Consider the following 21,440-nt stretch of genomic DNA (forward strand, 5'->3'; position numbering starts at 1 on the left):
TAATACCACCTTTGCCGTATATCATTCCGTACTTACATGAGTTTGCTTCTGGGTTATCTTGTTTCATTGGTCTATTTTTTTCTAATCATCTTATCAATAGCACTTTGTCTTAATTTCCCTAGCTTTATAAAAGTCTTGATTTATACTATAAGCCCATTCTATACTTCGGTTTTCTCCTTCCAAAGACCCCTATGCTCTTCCACGTGAATTTAAAGTTTCATTTTTTTAAAATGCCTTTTGGGATTTAATTCCAATTTCATTGAATTTATAGATGTATTTGAGGAGGAAAGACATCTTTATGATATTGCATCCTCCCATTTAGACAGACGGTTTATTTTTTTATTTATTTAGGTCTCCTTTTATGGTTTCAGTAAAGTTTTAAAGCTTTCTTCATAAAAATTGGGATGACACTTTATTAGGAATATATTCCTAACTTTAAGCATTTATAGATGTCAGAGCTGTCATAAATGGTAGCTTTAACCTATCTACTCACACACATATATACACACTTCTACATGCATATCTATAATTGTATGTTCATATTTGGGGGCTGATAAAAATAACTGAGTTTTATAAATTGATATTATATTTAGATGTCCTCACAGATTGTTTTGTTAGTTCTAATAATTTGTTGATTCTTATTTTCTATGTATTCTCTTATAGGTGAGGATAATAATAGTTTGTTTCTTCATTTACACTGCTCAGAATTTTTACTTATATTTCTTGTCCGCCTGTGCCAGGTAGGACCAAAGATTACTAGGAATTCTTGGTTTGACCCTGGGATCAGAAGGAGCATCTCTCATATTTTATCACTAAGCACAATACCTACTGTATTTCAGTACATACCCTTGAGTAGATAAAGATGTTCCTTTCTATTCCCAGATAACTTCGTTTTGTTTTGCTCGTGAAGGGGCCTGATTTTATTTATTTTTTTTTTTTATTAATAACGATTTTTTATTATATTATGTTAGTCACCATACAGTACGAAGGGGCCTGATTTTAACAAGAGACTTAAATTTGGCATCTAGTAAGACAATCTTGTTTTCAAAAAAAGTCATTTAATATGCTAGTATTGTGAATTACTGGAATCCAGAAACCATCTAACATTAGAGTCTCTTCTCATTCTGGGATAATCCAGCCTAGGTACAGTGTGCGTGTTCGCATGAGTGTGGGGGGTTTAATACACTGCTGAATTCTGTCTGCTAATAGCTTACACAAGACTCTGCTTCTTGGTTATATATTTAATTTACCAAAAAGTTTTCCCTTTTTCATTTAATTATCTATTTACTTATGTATTCACTTATGTATGTGTTGCCTCATAGAAATAATGTTCTAAGAAAATAAATAATGTGGGGCGCCTGGGTGGCACAGTGGTTAAGCGTCTGCCTTCGGCTCAGGGCGTGATCCTGGCGTTCTGGGATCGAGCCCCACATCAGGCTCCTCTGCTGTGAGCCTGCTTCTTCCTCTCCCACTCCCCCTGCTTGTGTTCCCTCTCTCGCTGGCTGTCTCTCTCTCTGTCAAATAAATAAATAAAATTAAAAAAAAATAAAAATAAAAAAATAAAAAATAAATAATGTTCTATGTGATACTGATTCTTTTGATATTGTTGTTTTCTGGCCTACGACATGGTAATTAATTAAATTTTTATATTTATTTATTTATTTATTTATTTATTTATTTAAAAAGATTTTATTTATTTATTTGACAGAGATAGAGACAGCCAGCGAGAGAGGGAACACAAGCAGGGGGAGTGGGAGAGGAAGAAGCAGGCTCATAGCAAACGAGCCTGATGTGGGGCTCGATCCCATAATGCCAGGATCACTCCCTGAGCCGAAGGCAGACGCTTAACCGCTGTGCCACCCAGGCGCCCCTATTTTTTTTATTTTTTAATAATAATTTTGCATTATGTTATGTTAGTCACCATACAGTACATCCTTAGTTTTTGATGTTATGTTCCATGATTCATTGTTTACGTATAACACCCAGTGCTCCATGCAATATGTGCCCTCCTTAATACCCATTACTGGCCTATCCCAATCCCCCATCCCCCTCCCCTCTGAAGCCCTCAGTTTGTTTGGGGGAAATGAACCATGACAGACTATGGACTCTGGGAAATAATTAAAATTTTAAAAAGTTATCCCAGAAAGAAATATGTATATAATTTAATTCACTGGCAAGTTTCTATACACTTTCATCAGATGAAACATGTTTTTGTTTTGTTCCAAATCTTCTAGATCATTATTTTAGCTTGCTTGATCTATTAATCATTGAGAAAGGTGTGTTAAAATATCCAAATATCATTATGGATTTATCACTTCTTTAGGTAAGAGGCATTTTTGATTTATACATTTTCAGGTCATGTTATTTGGAATATTTAAGCTCAAAATCATTATATAATTTCCTTTCATCATTTATACAGTGACCTCTTTATCTTAGTAATATTTTTTGCCTCGATATTTCCTTTGTCTGATGAATATTAATTTGTTTTGCTTAGTATTTGCCTGGTAAGTGTTTTCCACTCCATTACCTTTTACCTTTCAGTGAACTTATCTTTAGTTAATTCCACCTGAGAACCTTCATAGGCACTTTAATCTGATCAGAGGAATCACTATTATATTAGACTTATTTCTCACATCTCCTTTGTGCTTTCCAAGTATCATTCCTTTTTTTTTTTTTTTTTTTGCAGGTTTATTTTCCTCCTTTCCGGCCTTCATTTGGGTTTGTCGGATTTCCTGATTTCTGCTCTTTCCTTCCCATACTCAGTCCTTCTAATCTTTAGAGACTGTATTTTCTAATTTTATTTATTTTTCTCATTGATCCTGAAATACTAATTAATATTCATACGTGTTACCAAGATCAAACTTCAATAAAAACCTTGGTGTTGATTGCTGACCCTTCTCTGGATGTCTCGTTTACTTTTTTTGTGTTTTCCATTTTGACATGTGAACTCATCACGTTCATTAGGTTTTCATCTGTGAGAATCACGTGCCCCCTGGGTCAAATCTATATCCTCCTCCAGAGTGATTCCATGTTTACTTCTTGGTACCCCTGGAACATCACTAACTTAGAACGTTTTCTTTTCTCTCTTTCCCTTGCTCGCTCTCTCTTTTTTTCTCAGTAGTTGCCCAACTCAGGCATTTCCAGACCATACTGCACAGTATAAACTCAAATCTCAATCTTCATGAGGTTTAGAACATCACATGTATATTTTTCCTCAAGTACATCTTTTCACTCAACATGGAGACTTTCAGAGGTCCCTACCTTATTCTGAAGGCCTTAGCTACCATTCCTCACCTTGAAAACTTGAAGGGCTAAATCTCTTCTGATGGGGTGAGCAAGAATATTCCATCCACTCAGTTGTCAGAACTGATGGTTCTCCCTTATCCCAACTACAACAGTAAAACATCAGCTTCGGGGATACCTGTCTAGTTCTGTTTCATCTTATGTCTTGCCCCTGGCCACATATTTTTCTGCTTTTCTGATCTCAGTCACCCATTTTAAAGGATGATAGTTATATCAGTTATATGGGAATCTAGAATATCTGGATAGTTGTTTTGTGCTGGAAATATTTTTAGATCAGCTACTTCACCAAGTCTCTGCATACGATTTCTAATATAAACTTGAAAAGTAGAGCTCATTTGCATTGTTCAGTTGAGGTCCAGCATAATGCAGTGATCTGTCCAAGGTCAGGGAGGTAATGATTATAAAGCAGAATTTAAACCACAGTGTTTGACTCTGGAACCTCTGACCTTTCCATGACATTGAGCTGACTCCTTGGATAAGCACACTCAAGACGTCAATATCCAATTAATATCCAATCCAAATACAGAAGGCTAAAACTATGTGAAGATAAGGCAAGCTCCTTCTCATAGCCCTAAAGTCTTTTACGAAGCTGTAACTCAGACCGAATTATATTTTATTTCTTCTGTAGAGTTGTAGAGGAAAGTCACTTCAGCTCTAACATATTTTTAGGGTGAGAGCTGACCTTTTCTTCTTAATTGAGAAGTGACAGCATATTATCATAATTGCTTTATTTTTTCCTAACCATAAAGATCACTCATGTTTATTTTAACAAGTTAGAGCTCTATAAGAAAGAACTGAAAATCAAGTCAAATCATATCAAACTCCATTACCTTGAGGCGGCTACCAAGAACCTTCTGGTCAGCATCCTTTCCTGTATCTCTGTATGTATAAATGGGAACACATACTACGTTCCATGAATATAAGGACACAAATCTGTATCACTTCATCTTTAGTGTTCGTGAAAAAGGGGTACAGGAGAAGTACATGCAGCTAGTTAGCTTTATGCTAGCTAATTACATTTATGGCTTTGACCACTTTTTCAAATTCTGGGTAAATGTGTTTATATCATTTCATTTGTTCATCCATTTATTTGTGCAGATAGCATTCACTGAGTCTTCCCAGCTTCTCGTAGGTCTGGGATGCGAAGATCAACAAGCTACGGTCCTGCCTTTAGGGTGCTCATAAGCTATTGGGCAAAAAGAAAGACACTAAAACAGATGTCTTTAACACAGACTAAAAAGTGTAGGGGCTATGGGAGCACAGAGGAGTGATGTTTGACCCAGGCTGAGAAGGAAAGAGTCTGAGAAGACTTCCCAAAGGAGGCTTAATGGCTTGACTGGAAAAGGGAAGGGGAAACCAAGTCAGGAAAAGGAGGAGAATAACGGCTTTCTAGACAAATGGCATAATCGTACTTCTTTCGTGGAAGACCATTTTGGTAGTAGTATAGATAACTGGTTTAAGGGGAAGGTGTGAACGGAGTAGGTGGTGGTAGGGAGACCAAATACTGCCCCCAGGATGAATGAAGCAGGAAGAAGTTGAGTCCCTGCCAAGCGCTGGCCCATGTGAGATGCCATATTCTGTTTTGTTTAAAGAGAACTAAAACTTACGACAAAATACCCTTCCTCACTAAGTGCTTCTGAAGCACTGTGTAGTCTTCCCTAAAAGAGAGACAGTCATACATTAAGGCTACATGCACTCAGTTTCGTCCCACATAACAATATACTCCTTAATTCCAATGTTGTCTGGGTATCACCCCGAATTTTTTTTTAATCACGTTGAATTCTTTTTTTTAAAAAAGATTTATTTATGAGAGAGAGAGAGAGAGAGAGAGAGAGCGCATGCACACACGCAAGCGGGGGAGGGGCAGAGGGAGAGGGAAAAGCAGACTCCCTGCTGAGCAGGGAGCCTGACGACCTGGGGCTTAATCCCAGGACCCTGGGATCATGACCTGAGCCAAAGGCAGACGCTCAACCGACTGAGCCACCCAGGCGCCCCTCATCTTGAATTCTTAAGAGAGCACTTAATTTCTGTTCTAGGCTGAGAGGCACTTTGGTTTTATTTTTTACTGGGCAAGGGTGGTTGTTAAGGATATGGGATGGAGAGCATCACATGCCCTTGGGAACAAAACAGCTTGAAAGACAGTTTGACATCACTGGATGCCACCTGACTACATGTCAGGAAAAATGACTATAGTTCTTCCATTAACTCTGGTTGTGATTTTGGATGAATCAATTCTCCTCTTTGGACCTTTTTTTCTTCTGTTGAAAAAGAAAAAGGAAGGAAGGAAGGAAGGAAGGAAGGAAGGAAGGAAGGAAGGAAGGAAGGAAGGAAAGAAGGAAGGGGGGAGGGAGAGAGAGAGAGAGGGAGGAGGAGAGGAGAGGAGAGAGGAGAGAGGAGAGAGGGGAGAGGGGAGAGGAGAGAGGAGAGAGGAGAGAGGAGAGAGGAGAGAGGAGAGAGGAGAGAGGAGAGAGGAGAGAGGAGAGAGGAGAGGAGAGGAGAGGAGAGGAGAGGAGAAAGAAAAAGAAAAAAAGCATGTATGGAGTTTCTGGCAGAAGTCATTCCCAAAGAGGAAGATACCATCATCGGTCTCAAAGAATTCAAAGGGCAGAAGGAAGGATAAATCCAGTACAGGAAGGCTGTAATCTAAGGTAGAGTTTGCAGAACACCAACACAGAGCAGGGAGCAAGTAGTGGCTGGGAGGATGCCAAAGGCTTAGGGAGACTTCGGACTTCTGTCTTGTTATTGCAAGGCAATATCCATCACTTATTCCTCCTGGCGACCACTGTGAGCTCCAACCCACAGTCTGGATGAAATGAATGGGAGTGTGTTGGCAGGGCTCTGAAGTCCACTGGGCATTCGGATCCCTCCCGGTGGGGCCAGGGTCTGCCCTCTCACCCAGGTAACACAAAATTCATTCTTTTCCTGCTTGCAATGCTGCCCCCACTCTGTCCACAGCTCAGGAAGGAGCAAATGCATACATGCAACCGATTAATTCCAGCAGCCTTTGATATAATTGTCTAAAGATCTGCCCTGGTACCAATTTAAAACACAGTAGCAAATTTAATAAAACTAACAGTTTTCAGCCAAGGCCTTTGTTATTTTGTTTTAATCATCTTTTACCACCAATTGAAATGATTTTCTACTTTCTTGGTGCAATGAAATAAAATACCAGGGAAAGAATGGAGGGACAATGTGGAAATTATAAAAGATCCAGAGCTCTAAATCCTGGGATAAGGTAACAGCCGTGCTGAGATTTAACTGGTTGCTTGTGTCGGGTGCAGATCGGAAGGGAAGACATTTGCCAGTTGGGGGAAGACGCCACACCTGGATAGCATTAAAGAGAGGGGAGAGGAAAGATCTGCAAGGGACTCTTGTTTTTCCTGAATGCAACCAAAGGCGATGTGTGACGGCTTTCCCAAACACCCCTGCTGATGATGGACAGGTCTCTTGATTACAGAGCTGGGGTTTGTGACAAGCTGACTGGTCGCCAAGGCCTCTGGGAGTCAAAACACCAGCTACAGTTGGAGGTAAACAAGGCATGCGGCACAGTGTGAAAATCGAGGCCAAGCAGGGGCCAGAGAGTCGAGAGCGGGGACCCAGTGACAGCTGGTGACTGAGGGGCACTAACTGAACACAGTTGTTGAGGACCAGGGGCCAGTGGGGAAAGCAATCTCCTTTCTCCTCCCTGTAGCCTCTCTGGGTGGCCAGCAATTTTATTACTGGCAGAGGGCAAGCCCAACAGCATTTTTGAATTTGGCACCACATCTAAAACCATTTGGGGGCTGGGCTTCTCTTTCTTCTCTCCCCCCCCCCAACCCCCCGCTGCCCCATGAATGCTTTGGGTTCGGTGAAAGCCGGCGTGCAGTTAGCAAACTACATTTCCCCTCAAATTTTGAAACCCATGTGCACTTGGGGAAAATGTAATCCTTATGTTTCTGATTCATTTACACTTAACTCATCAAAACGCTATTTTGTAAGAGCTATTTCATGTCCACGAACCCTCCTAAGCCCTTTTGTAAGCCTTGCTCCTTAGAAGCAGGAAGTCACGTTTCTGACGAGAGGGAGAACTTGAACCTAAAAGGTTGAGTTTGTTTTGAAATGAGGGCTCTTAGAGGGTCACGTGGACCCTGAGCTTGGCCAAATGTGTTCTCTCATTTCCTATACCACCCCCCTCACCAGCGCCAGCTGCCATGACGTTACTGATGTCAGCTTTCTATGATTTCACCCCGAGCATCATTGGAGACTTCTCCGTGATCACAGAGAGCCGAACTCAAATTGGAGTCCCAAGGTTTGGCCAAACTCCAGCACTCCATCACGTGGGGGAAGGAGCATCTGGATTGGGAATCAGGAGCCCGAGGTTCAATCCCCTGTACTGCCATCAAATGGCAGTGTGACTCGGAGAAGTGTCCTCCCCTCTCTGGGCTCAATTCTCTCACTGGTAGAGCACCGGTGTTTTGATGCTCTTTCCAGGTCTGAGAGTTTTAGAGGCTAATTCCTAGACGGTAGTGGGGTTAAGCACTTCAGAATGCTCTCTGCTTAAAAATTTTGGAGACTGAGTTTGTATACAAGGAGCTTAGCTCAAGAAGGAAACACAAAAATGCAGAAACAGAGCCGGATGGCTTTGGGTATCACTTATTCCAAGTTTCTAATTGTGGGATGGACATGAGAGCCCAGAGAAGGGGAATGAATTGCCCCGAGTCATACAGATAATTAATGGCAGAGTTCAGCTTTCCTGGTATTTTTGACTAACATCCTTGGATGGAAGTTTCCAAACTTTTCAGTTCATAGTATACCGAAGTTGGGGCAAAAAAACCTACTTCCCACTGTGACAACAAGAATGCGAAAGCCAGCATTAGCATGGCGGGGGTGGGGGGGACTGGCATGCTTCGCGTGAGGCACAGTGAGGTGGTGTCTGGCTTGTATTAAAGCCCATGAGTGAATGATTAATCCTGGGTAGAAAACAAAGCCCATGCCTTGTAACGTTATAGGTATTAGTGCTACGGAAGATTAACCCCACGACCCCCTGGGGACCTTTTCAGAACACTGGACTATACTTTGAGAATCAGTGGATGATGAAAACAGGTGGACTCACAGGTCCTGTCTGCCCACTGCAGCACACGCACACTCTCATGCGTTCACATGTGTGTGCACACATGCACGCACACTCACACACTCACACATGCATGCATGCACACTCATGCATCCACATGTGTGTACGCGCACACACGAGCACATGCATGCACGAATACTCACACATCTGCACATGTGCACACACACAAGTTCACCTCAGTTGCTCCCGCATCACGACACAGGGAAGAAATTTTACGGCTCAGAGTGAACTCTAGTTCTGTTCCTGCCACTGATTCATATCTGGCAACTGGAAAGTACTTTGAAATGTGTCCTCCTCTCATCCCAACCCAAATATGCCTCAACCGCCATATTCCCTGTTTCCGAGATGCCAGTACCATAGGTATCTGATGGGACCCACCCACCTGCCTCCTCCCTCTGCCAGTCACCAGGTATGCCCATCCCCTCAGCAGTACTCAGCGTGTCCAGTTCTCTCCATGCTCACCTTGCCTGTCTCCTATTCCAGTTCGGGCAACAGTGTCTTACTTCCCTGGCCATTTCCAATCTGTGCCTCTACCCCTACATTTACTGTGAGAGCCGCACATCACCAAAGACCTGACCTATAACCAAATCTGATCAGGATCTTCTTGTCTAACACTCTGTGGCTCCCCACCACCCTCAGGATGAAGCCCAGACCCTTTGGCATGGCACTCTAGAACCATCATTACTGGCTTCTCTACACCTCTCTTTCTTAAACCTCATCCCCCTCGCTAAATACCCCAGCCTTGGCTTAGGTGGCTCCCCTCTCCCAGAGGTGCTCACTGAGCCTACAAGCTGAGTGGGGAGCTCCTACCTATCTGCTTCTTTTACCACAACACCTTTCTCACTATTTTGTGACCACTTGTTTATTTGTTCACTTCTTATACTAAGTCGATGAAGTTTCTAGAGGGCTAGGACTCCCTTACTGACTGGTTGATTTATCTCCATTGTCTAGCCCATGGTCTGTTATAAAGACAGTGTCAAATAAACACCTGCTGGATGAATGGAAGGTTGACTTACACCATCCAGCCCAATACCATCACTTTAAGGATAAGAGATCTGAAGCCCCAAGAGAAGAAAGGACCATGCTGCAAGACTCTCTTTTGCTCTTCTGATCCTCTGGTGACGAATCCACCTTAGAAGTTACAAGAGAGGCCTCCATTATACTATGTATCATCTGTATTATCAGAAACTTCTGACTTTATTGACCTGCCGCAGGGTTTATTCGTGCACACGCGCGTGCATTTAATTTACCTACACTTACCGACCATGTACTTGATGTCTGGCCTCACACCAAAAGCTGAGGATCATGTGACAAGTACGACCTAGACCCACCTCTGGGGTCTCGCTGTCAAGTCAAAATGGCACTGAACAGGAAAAACACACGGATACATTCTGAAATTGTTCCTAAAGGAGAGCCTGGTAGGCTCTAAGACAGAGACGGGATGTCCGTGAGGAGTTCTGAGAGCCCCAGTGGGTCTAGAAGGTTTTCAATAGAAATGGCCAGTCTCTGAGCCCACAGTGCAGACCTGTTTGCTAATATGACAGGTGACCTGCTCCCTCCACCCTCACAGGATTAGATGCATTCAGAGCAGGTGAGAGCCCCAGGAGGGTCTGAACAGAACGTCAGAGCTGAAAACGTGCTCTGCAGTCCTCTACCTAAGCCTGCATTTTACAGAACGGGGCTTGGGTCCACAGGGAGGGAGTCGCAGGACATGGTCCCAGCAAAATTTGAGATCAGTACTGGAATCCAGGTCTCCTGATTCCAAGGCCAGTGCTTCAGTGGGATTTTTTTTCTCTTCTTTTCTCTCTCTCTCTTTTTTCTTTTCTTTAGGTCAGTTAGTGATTACAGTGCAATTTGTCTTTCCTTTCTTCTAATCCAACACTGAACCATAGCAACTCTGGTTCGAGTTTCACGGGAAATGGCTTCATGTGTGTGTCTGTGCATGTCTGTGTTTTTGTCTTTCACACATACTCTCCAGACTGGCCCTGGCCAAGAACAAGTCTAATGAAAACCAAACAAAAGGAAGAATCACGAACATTTGAAGCTTTATGGTTCCCTGGGCTGCATAGTGTTCTTGCAAGCCCATTATCTCATTGGTTTTTCTCAGGACACCCCTTGCGAGACCGCACGGACAGGAAGCATCACCCATTCTTTCCAGGGGAAGAAGCTGAGGCTCAAACCATTGGAAGGACCCACTCAGAGTCACACAGCAAGGCAGCTGCATGCTGGCCTGGGAATCAGGTCTCTTAATTTCGAATTCAGCCTCTCTAAAGTAATGTCTGAGGTTCCTGTTAGAACAGACACAACATAAACCCACCAAGACCTGCCCTAAGGATTCTCATCATCTCTGAGCACAGACTAAATGGATTTTATCCCTTCTCTTCTTGCCAATGTCCAGTGTGAGATAAATTCCTCCATTCTTTCCACATCTGTAATTACTCTGATGGCTCTTATTTTCCTTCTTTCCTACTCATATATTTGTTTTCTTCAAGATCAGGAATTAGAGCAGCACAACGAAGCCCAGTCTGTCCTACCTACCGTCAGGGAGAACCGCAAAAGAACAAAGAAGTAGGTGCTATCAAGACACTCATTGCAACCCGATTTCACTAACACGCTGTTTTCCAAAGGCACTCTTGACTTACCCCACCCTCTAATAACATATTAAAGTAAAATCTATTCTTCGATTTCCAGAAAGAACATTTCCCTCATTCCCAATCCTCAAACCTGCAATGTGAAAGTCATTGGACAGCTCCTTCTTAAAACCCTTGCACCCAATACATCTCGAATACTGTTGATGCTACTTTTAAAACATACCTCTAACCCATCCACTTCACTGTGCAAATAATCACTATGCAAATAGTCATAATCTCTGGCTGAGACTTTAGCAATAACTTCTAAATGGACTTTCTCATTCTCCCTCAGTCCTTTCTTCACACAGTACCCAGAACAATTTTATAAAAAACACAGGTCCGATTGGTTTTTTCCTCTATTTCCCAACAACTAAACCCAAACTCCATAATGTTGGCCACACCCCCTTCGTAATCTGGCCTCTGTTTACCTCTCCAGTCTTGACTTCTATATATCCCCCCTTAATTCAAGGAGGGATTAATCTCTATTATAACCTCATAATAATAATCTTCAGCTTGTAACTCTATTTTTATTTGAGCTATTATTCAGCCTAGCCCTCCTATCCAGCTATAAGATTCAGAATCCCAGGGTCAGCATGGAGACTGACATGCAGTAGGGCACTTGTTACTGAATGAGTGAATGAACACATTTATCAATGGAGCCTGTGTCTATCATTTAACCTCTGTGGGTTTTCTTTAACATCTGGTGAAGAGACACTGTAACAACCCTCTTTAAAGTCCAGTGTACATCAGACTGATCCACAGAAATTCAGCTGAGTCATTTCAGTGGTGTTAGCACCAAACAGGAACCCTTCACACTTTCAAAATCATGAAGGTACCTGGAGACAGTAAGCATTTCTATGGATACGGCTGCTGACCCTGGAGAGCTGTTGATTTTGCTAAACCCTTTTGCTTACTCTACTATTCCCAGAACCCATATTTCATTCTGAGAGGTACTTGGCCTAAGACTGACAAAAGGGAGTCATAGGTAGATGATGCCCAGCTTCTAGAAATAGAGTAAAATTGCGCTGACTATATAACCTGCTAGCCTGGGCTAGGAACAGAGGCATTTGTTCTGGGCTTGGAGAGCTGGCTCTACTCCTGACGCTGCTCCTCAGTCCCGGTGGGCAGGAGATCAGAATGCAGGTGAGACCACGTTGGGTTGGCATGGAAGAAGGACCGACTCAGGAAGAGGTCTGACCTGACGCATGCATGTCAGCAAGACATGACTGGAAACCACACTGGTCTGACAATCTCCCCACTTCATCCAGTCTCCTCCTCCTCATCTACTTAAATGTTCAAAAAACCAAAGGAAAATATTTGTTCTCTTTTGTGTACTTATTCTATTGCTCCTTAGAAACAAGAAAAGCTAATTGAAATATCTACTTTCTCCATCCATCAAAATGCCACTTTATGCTCTGCCTCTCACAGCAATGATTATGCTCCATAATTGGCCAGGAACAGCCTTTGAGGGTCAGGCAAGGAGATGTAAAACTTGACTCTCACATCTATTAATGGTGAGATCTTACTTAAATAAATGCCTTTACCTCTTTGGGTCTCAGCTTCCCCATCTAAAAATAAGGCATATGGATACCTATACCTCATTGGTAGGCTTATAAAAATACTGAGCATATTTGAAGTATTCACTACATGGTAGTTAGTAGTAGTGATGTTAGTGCTACTAGTAGTGGGTGGTACCTGCATATGTGATGGTGGTTAACGCAGATTTAGTTTCCACAGAGGGCAGAAACTGGTCTGGTTTTCCTTATCCATTGTATTTTCTGAATGTGACATGGTTCCCAGCCAGGGAACATATTAAATCAGGATTTGAAAAATATATCAATGTGTAAATGATTACACAAAGAGTAACTTCTTCATAAATGCTAGTTCTCTCTTGACTACCTTTTTACCCTAGATTCCAGTAACACTGATGGATAAGCAGGAGTGCTGACACTAAATCCCCAGTGTAACAGATGGGAAAACTGAGACATGACAGCCAGACATAAATTAAAGACATTCATAGACAAGTCACCGAAGAGAAAGTGTAGCTATCCAGTGAATTTGAAAAGAAGCTCACTCAGGATATTCAATCACAAGACCATAAATGAGAGCCCACGTCTTCAGTCATGAAATGGACAAAGACAAAGCATTTTTGTTTTGCCAGCTAACAGTAACAGCGAGGAACAGTAGGTCCTGCCACACACTGCTGGTGGGATGTGAGCTAGTTCACCCCCTCAGAATACCAGAGGCTGTACCACTAAAACGAAAAAGGCCCACAGATTACGACCCAGTAATACCATTTCTCAGTATCAACTCTAGAGAAATGCTCCCACGTCCCTACAAGGAAGTTCCTGTTAAGAGTACTGACTACAGCATTGGTTTGTAACAGAAAAAGGTATGAAATAATGTAAATGCCCAGCATTAGCGGTACAGCTAAATAACTCGTAGCACATTCCCACTATGGAGTACTATATCGCATTTCAAAGGAGGGAAACAGATTTAGGAACCGAAGTGGCTAGATAGCCCAGATTACTACGTTCCTCCCTCAAAACTCCATGTGCGGTCTGTGACCGAATATGCACTTCCGTTATAAAGTAGAGTATGTTGGTTGGTTGGTTCATTCGTTCATTCATTCATTCCTTTATCAATGTTTGCTGAGAACCACCTGGTTTCAACCACCTGTACTAGGGCAAACCTCTTCAATGATCAACTCTTAGTCATCTTCAGGGCCCAGCTTAGACACTGCTTCTTCTGAGAAACCTTCATTAACGACTTCAAGCTGGGGTAGATACCTTTCCTATGTTTTCCCACAGCCCCCTGTGCTCCTTGCACTAGAGTGCTTTCCATGCTGCAGAACAGTCACCTGATTCCTTGCCTGTTCAATCCCTTTAAACTGTGTGCTCATGAGGCCAGGAATCAGGGCTCTACTCCTAGCTCCAACATAGTCTATTGCGCAGAACAAACACTTAGTAAATACTTGTTAAACCAAACAACAAGTATTACTGAACACAATTATATTTGACTTGCACTCTTTGTTTGATGAATGAATTAACAACTGGACACATACAAGAACAAAGAATGGATGCCTGGGTGACATACAGAAAGCCAGGAAAAGAAGTGGGACTAAGAAAAACACTGAAGTGGTGACTCAGCTTGAGAGCCATAGAAACAGCATGAGATAGCCACATATGCCTTCAGTTGACCCTGATTTGGTCTAAACTTTCCCAATCCTCTGAGGCTTAATGTGGCATCTCATGTCAATGTTATGGCTAAGATCTGGAAGCATGAGACCCATATTCCGAGGGGTTCCACTTTGTGTTACTGTTGACTCATTCTTCACTCATTCATTCAACAAGCATTCATGGAACCCTGATTCTGTCACATATGAGCATGCTAAATTTTGTACTTAAGAATCTGAACCATGTGAGAGAAAAGAAAAAAAAAAGGAAAAAAAAAAAAAAAACATGTGCACAGTTAAATACAAGACAAGCCAAACAGTGATCAAGGACCAAGGATCCTGTTATAAGACACCCATGTTCCAAACAGGCTAGAATCCCAGTGGTGGCAGTTCAGCTAGCCTTTACTATGAATCACTAAGAAACACTTCTGGTCTCCGTTTGAATATCACCTCATCAGAGGCCCTCCCTCACCACTTCTCTAAAGTCACTAAATCCTACCCAACTGGGATATTATGCAATCGTTTCTGGTTTGTGTCTCCCAGCTCCATTGAAAGAATCAATGAGAGCAAGGACCTTTCCTGGTCTGTTCACTACTGCATCCCTAATGCCTAGAAAGTAGTTGGGCTCATGATGGGAATCAACGAATAGTTGCTGAGTGAATGGACTGATAAATGAACTCAAGTTTTTTGGGGCGCCTGGGTAGCGCAGTCGTTAGGCGTCTGCCTTCGGCTCAGGGTGTGATCCCAGCGTTCCGCGATTGAGTCCCACATCGGGCTCCTCTGCTGGGAGCCTGCTTCTTCCTCTCCCACTCCCCCTGCTTGTATTCCCTCTCTTGCTAGCTGTCTCTGTCAAATATATAAATTTAAAAAAAAAAATCTTAAAAATGAACTCAAGTTTTTGAGCTGGTTGCTGGGGTTTCTCAGCATGTAGAGTCCAGAGTCTGATTGGGATCTGATTTGTAAAATTTGGACTCATAGTCACGAGAAATTCCACCCAGATCATATAAATGTGTCCTTTCCTTATACTTATTCATTTCCCCTAAGAATTATATTAAGAATGCCAAGAAGCTGAGGCAAAATAGACAGAGATTGTGTTGGCAGGTTAACAGTTCTGAACGTGAGAGAAAAAAATAGAATAATTAATTGAGATACACATATAAGCCAATTGGGAGAAGTGACTTCTAAGAACATTTCTTGTTCTAAATAAAAAATCCTAAGAGAGAGGCACAAACATATCTGTTCAACCAGAGAATAAATGACTAAGAGCACTAGCTTTGGAGCTGACGGATTTACAGACAACCCCAGCTAGGCAGCTTGATCGCTGTTCGAAGCCTGAGTGCCAGGTGCTCATCTCTACCCGGGAGGAAGACCACCTACATGACGGAGCCGCTGTGCAGATCAAATCATGAGATTACTTAAGGAACACGCTTAGTCAGTTCTGGACATATAGCAGGTACTCAGTCAATCAGAGCGTCTCCATTTCTCTTCAACCACTAAACTCCTTCCCATTCTCCATCTAACAGCCATTCAAAAATATTCACTGTCTCCTTTGTGCCTGGAATTGTTCTAGGCACTTGGAAAGCACTAGCAGACAAACAGGCAAAAAAAATCCAATCCTCAGGAAGTCTGAATTCCTTAATTGTACCTCGGTTCTTCCAAGTCTGGGTTAGAAGCCACTTTTTTTCTGTCTCTGTCTCTGCCTTCAGGGCATTACTCTACTGCAGTGACACTGCTTCCTCTCTCTTTTCCCACAGTGTGAGCACCACGAGCTCAGACTCCACGCCTGTCCCGGCACCCACAGTATCGTCACTTCCTAACACAGGGCATGCTACCTGATAGACCTCGCTAAATATTTGCTGAATGAATTGATGATGGATAGATGGAGAGACGCACAGATGAAGAGTGACCTGCTAGTCATTGTTTCTGGTTTGCTTTAGACCTCAATTTCTCTAAGCAAAAAAAAAAAAAAAAAAAAAAAAAAGGCTTAGTTTTGTCCAGAGTCCTTACTTCTTTTTCTTTAAATTTTAGTCACGTATTTAATTGATTCTAATCATGACGATGTCAACATGTAGTAGATATCAACATATTAATAAAAAATTTCACCTCTTTGTTCACGCTAAGTCTTCAAACTTCGGTGCGTGTTTAACATTTGCTGTAGGTCTCAATTACCAGCAGCTGCATGTGACAAAAAGCGCTGATATGGACAATGTAAGTCTTCCCACGACAACGGATCCCTGGATTTTTAAATAGTGTTGATCTGACACATTTTCCTTTTGAAAGCAAAGTCAACATTCCCTGTAGTCAGAGAACTGAAAATCATACTTGAATTTCAAGAGTTGAGAAAACTTCTGCTAGACCTAGGCTATTAATAATAGAACATTCCTGTGTGCAGTGTTTTCTATTTTAGTACTACCAGACTCTTCACTACACATTTACTCCCCAGTGCCTTGGATAGTTTCTATTATAGTATGTTCTCAATAAATATATGTTGAATAAATGAATGAATGGATGGATGCTAAGAGCAATGTATAAATGAGTCTTTACCTCTTTGAGAAATCTAAAGATTCCATGCAGACCCAAGGAGCACGGTGGCAGGTACAGAAGCACTTGGCAGTCAAGTTGAGAAACAGAGGCTTCCCTGCTCCTTCTTCCCAGCCTGATGCACGAGGAACTGGCCGTGTAACTTGTGTTGCTGGACTCTCAGACTAACTGATTGAGGGCTGGTGGCTCATGAGTCATATCCTGTCTTCCACTTGCTGTATCTCAAACTTTAGCCAGCTTGGATGAATGTCTAAGCTCTAGAATTCTGCCTTTGCATTATTACAGCAGAAGACAGTACGGTGTTATGGTTGACAAGGTGTTATTTGGAATTAGATGTGGGTTTTAAACCTGGCTCTGCCACTACCAGCTGTTATTAGGTCGGCTAAATCACTTTTCGGAGCTTCAGCTTTTCCTCTGAGCTTTACCTCCTCATAAACAGTTGGAAGGCACTTAAGGCAGACAGAATACTCAGCAAATAGTCGGCATTATTGTTACTTTTATTATTACCGTCCACGCACTACACATTGTACTAGGGCACCCCAGTCAACCAGTGAGGCCCCCTCTGGGTACTGATTCTTATAGACAGTCTCGGCTAAGTCCCTGTTACTATGAAAATGTGAATGAATCATCTGTCACCTAAGCACAATGTGCACCCACCGAGAAGAGCTTAATGTGTCGCCCCCACATTTTACAAAGAGGGAAACTGAAGCCCAAAGCCACGATGCAATGTGTCTGGACAGCAGACGGTGAGTTACTAGCAGAGTCGATGCCTGTGCCCTTTTCCCCCACCAGTGTCACTTCTCATTCAATGGAGGGGTTTCCACGGAATGGAGAGGTTCCACATTTCTTCCCCTGCCTGGCCAAAAGTAATCAGTCTTCTAGAAGCATCCACTGGGTAAGCACAGAAGCCTCTCCCTTCATCAATGTCATACCTTGGGAAACTATCTCCAGTACAGATAAAGGAAAGAATAAATATTTTTGTTGAGAGAAAAAAATGAAGACAAAGGTCAAAGGGAATCATGTAATGGGTTGAGTCAGGGAAGAAAAAGAAAGCTTTTTTTTCCTCTCTCCTCTTTTTCTCCAAAACAGTCTTTATATAGAACTTGTATAAGAGCCAATTTATTTGATATGGAAAAAATGTGAAAGCAGCAAAATACACCACACACACACACACACACACACACACACACACAGAGGTATTTGTGTTGGAGTTCAGAACTCGAATTACCAAGAGATAAAGGAGTTGAAATGGTCTCAGAGAACATTCAGGTCAGGAAATGTAGCCCAGCCTAGGTCTCCTGTAAATTCCTCGGGACTCGAGAAAGACATAGAGGAAGTCAATGAAGGCCTCAGTCTAGCCCGTGTGTCTGAAATGTCGTAGCAGGGCCTACGAAAGATCTGTTGAGTGAATGAAAGAACAAATGGAGCATAAGAGTGTGGGTTTGAATAGTGGTTGTTCTGGAAGCAAAGTGGCACAGGACTGGGTGTGTTTAACCCTGTGGTTAAGGTCTTCAGCACTGAAGTGTGAGTGTCTACAGGGAAGGGGCCAAGTCATCCCTGAAATACCTAGCTCCTAGTGAACGCTCTAGCACACAGAATATTCTCAATACATATTTGTAAATTGAACGAGTATTGGGAAAGAGACGTTGGAAATCCCTGAGCCTTACTGATCACGTACAGCAGTGGCTATTAAACTGTAGCCAGAATGAGGGTCATCTGGGAGGATCCCATAGTCGAGTTTCTGATTCAGTTGTCTGGGCTGGGATCTACGGACTTGCCATAAGTTCTCAGGTCTTGCTGCTCCTGGTCTGGGCCCCCACTTTGAGAACCTGGTTTAACGCAGTGGCTTTTAAACATGGTTGCACATTATAATCATCTGGTGAGATTTTAAAAGTTCTGCTGGCCAGGCTTTATCCTTCTTACCAATTAAGTCAATACCTGAGGTGGTGGTGGGAGGGGGGATGGGGTCAGAGAGGGGATGCTGGGGAAACACAGGGATTTTACAATCCCCCAAATTCCCATAACTTGCACCTGCCTTTGAGAACCCCTAGTCTAGTATGACCTCCTCCTTGTAGATTAAGTCCTCTGAAGGCCAGAAAAGGTAAGCAACAAGCCGAAGATCCTAGAGCAAATTCATGACTATCTGGGAATGGAACTCAGGGGGCTCTCACTTCTTCAGTTGAATTTCTACCCCTCCACATTTATCAACCCATGTCAGCTCTTACAGGCGCACCACTCCAGACAAAAAATGAAAGCTGTGTTTAAACTGAGAGTTTAAGGCATCCATGACTTCTTCTCTCCATTGTTTTATAAAGAAATTTTAAGTGGATGCATATTTATAAACTTTACCACTCTAGACAAGCAAGAAGATGAAAGAGACAGAGTTATGGAATATTTTCAAGGCAAGATGATCCTTTAAATTTTAAGTACATTCTCAAACACAAACCAAGTGCTCCCTCTGAGTTCTCGAACAGATGTTCTTCATCTCCGAGTCAATGAATGGGCAAGGGTCTGCTTGTGATGTGCACGTTAATGGCTGGCATGTAAAAGGGAGTGCTGGTAAAGTGTTTGAAAGTGGTTCTGTCTCTTAAAAAGATTAAAAGTTTCCTCCAAAATTTGGTTTCTATTAAAGATTGGCTCAGTAAATATTTTCAAGTAGACAGAGATTGGGTCTTATATCATCTTAGAACCAAAGAAAGTGCCACAAATGTGAATAGACACCACCGACGCGAGCATTTTCATCCCACAGAAGAGGGAAGTAGGGCTCAAAGAGATTGACAGATTTATTTAAAATTAGTAAGTGGACTGGCTGGGGCTGAACAAAAGGTATCTGACTTCTGAGCTATTGTTCTCTCCAGCACTCAAAATGTTTTCCCTACCCATATCCCTTGCACATAGAAGTGCAACAAAGTTTGGTGATTAACTTCCTAGACTCTGGGTACCCAAGGTAGGTGGTAAAGGAACCCTTATTTGTTAGATTAAAGCAGAAGCTGGAATCACATCTTTAACTGAACACGGGTTGAAGGCTCTGGCTTAGGAGTCAGGATAGAACTTGATCTTAACCACTTTCTAACTATGTGATCTTGGACAAGTGACTTCACATCTCTAAGCTGTCGTTCCCTTCTTTGTAAAACCAGAGGATAATTGGTCTATGGTTATGGAGAGGATGAAATGAGTAAAAGATGCAAAGATTTCAGCCCATTGTCTGGCATATAGGCAAAGCACTAATGAGGTCACTGTAAGGTGGCCTCTTTCCTAAAGCATAAATCCTGAGGATGTTTGAGGAAGAGGTAGCCTGAGAAATAAATATTAAGGACAAGCACTATCTCACATAAAAGCCGTGAGTATCCCAGAAGGCTCATGGAAACCTAGGGCTGCAAGGGCTCTTAAGGATCAAATGGGTTTGAACCTCTCTTCCACTTCAGAAAAGGAAACCAAAAAAAGACTATGACTGGTTATGTTCACCTTCCAGGAACATTCTCATATATATATGCGGAAACATGCTCAATTTCTAGGCAACCTGCTATAACTCCACTCCCTTCTCACTCACTGAGAAAGCAATCCCAAAGCACAAATATTTTTCAATTAAATATAAAAAGGAAATCTTTAGCAAACTTCAGTTCTTTCCATTTCATGAGTAATTCATGACTTTTTCATTGCTAATCTCACCCAGCCTCTTTCATTTTATCATTGGGAAAACTAAGAGAAGTCTGGGAGTCTTAGCATTAGATTACATCATATTACATTAGAGCTCTCACCAAAACTCCAGGCCTTCTGGTTCCTTGTGCATTGCCATTTCCACTGTACCAACCCTGCCTTGTTAGGACAATTCTACAATCAATGCCAGGTTATGAAACCCTAGAAGTAATGAACCTTCTCCTAGGACAGGCCTCTCTGAGCCTCCTTATATTCGTCTGTAGCCCACCCACCTGACCATCTCCCTATCCGGAGAGTGCACTTACGTGTCCGTGAATCTTCTATTGAGGTGTAGGAGGGAGGCCACGTCCATGTGGAGAGGAGGGTCCCGGACCACCTTGTACTGCAGGGGCTTACACTCTAGACAGAGCGGGCTGTCTGCAATGGAGGTCAACATGGCCGCATCAATCTCTAGGTGCTCATCCAATGTGTAGATCTGGATGCCGCATACGTCCTCACCCACATCCCGGAGTTTGATGGTCAGTGGGACATCGCAGAAGACATTCTGAGGGCCCAGAGAGATGTTCTTCCCACTGACAGTTAACAGTCTGATGTCATTGACAGCCCCACTCGAGTCCCAATCAGTGGAGACAAAGGTCACCCAGATGGTTAAAGACTCAGGGACCAAGGGGTAGCGGAATTCCAGTTCAAGGTAGCAGCCTTGTGGCTCAGGGCAGGCTGGAGGGACTGTGTGTGGGTTGACAGCTGAATTTGGGCTCCAGGTGCGGACACTGGACTTACAGGGCTGTTCAACATCTGGATGACCTATGGAGAAGAGATGAGGGTATGAGTTCCTGAAAGCCCTGTAGACACTAAGAGAGACCGGCCTGACTTGAGCTCAAAGAGAGGGGAACGGAGAAGGAAGATTCTCAGTGTTCTTGTGAATCAGCTGTATGCACAGCACCCAGCTCGTCTCCACCCATGCAATATAGATCTTGGATGAATCACCCAACATTTGGTCCAAGCTACATTCAAGTAAGTATCT

At 42.7% G+C, this 21,440-nt stretch overlaps 1 protein-coding gene across 1 annotated transcript in view; it reads right to left on the reverse strand.

The window, feature by feature from the left end:
- Positions 1–21,440, reverse strand: part of PAPPA (pappalysin 1) — a 241,994-nt gene that overhangs the window by 139,912 nt on the left and 80,642 nt on the right. Inside the window, exon 7 of the mRNA XM_045791079.2 lies at positions 20,722–21,220. Coding sequence (XP_045647035.2) covers positions 20,722–21,220 — 499 coding nt within the window. The remainder of the gene's footprint in view (positions 1–20,721; positions 21,221–21,440) is intronic.

This window comes from Ursus americanus, chromosome 18, assembly GCF_024610735.1.
Source record: "Ursus americanus isolate L20-20 chromosome 18, mUrsAme1.1.p, whole genome shotgun sequence".
NCBI classification, from domain to species: domain Eukaryota; kingdom Metazoa; phylum Chordata; class Mammalia; order Carnivora; family Ursidae; genus Ursus; species Ursus americanus.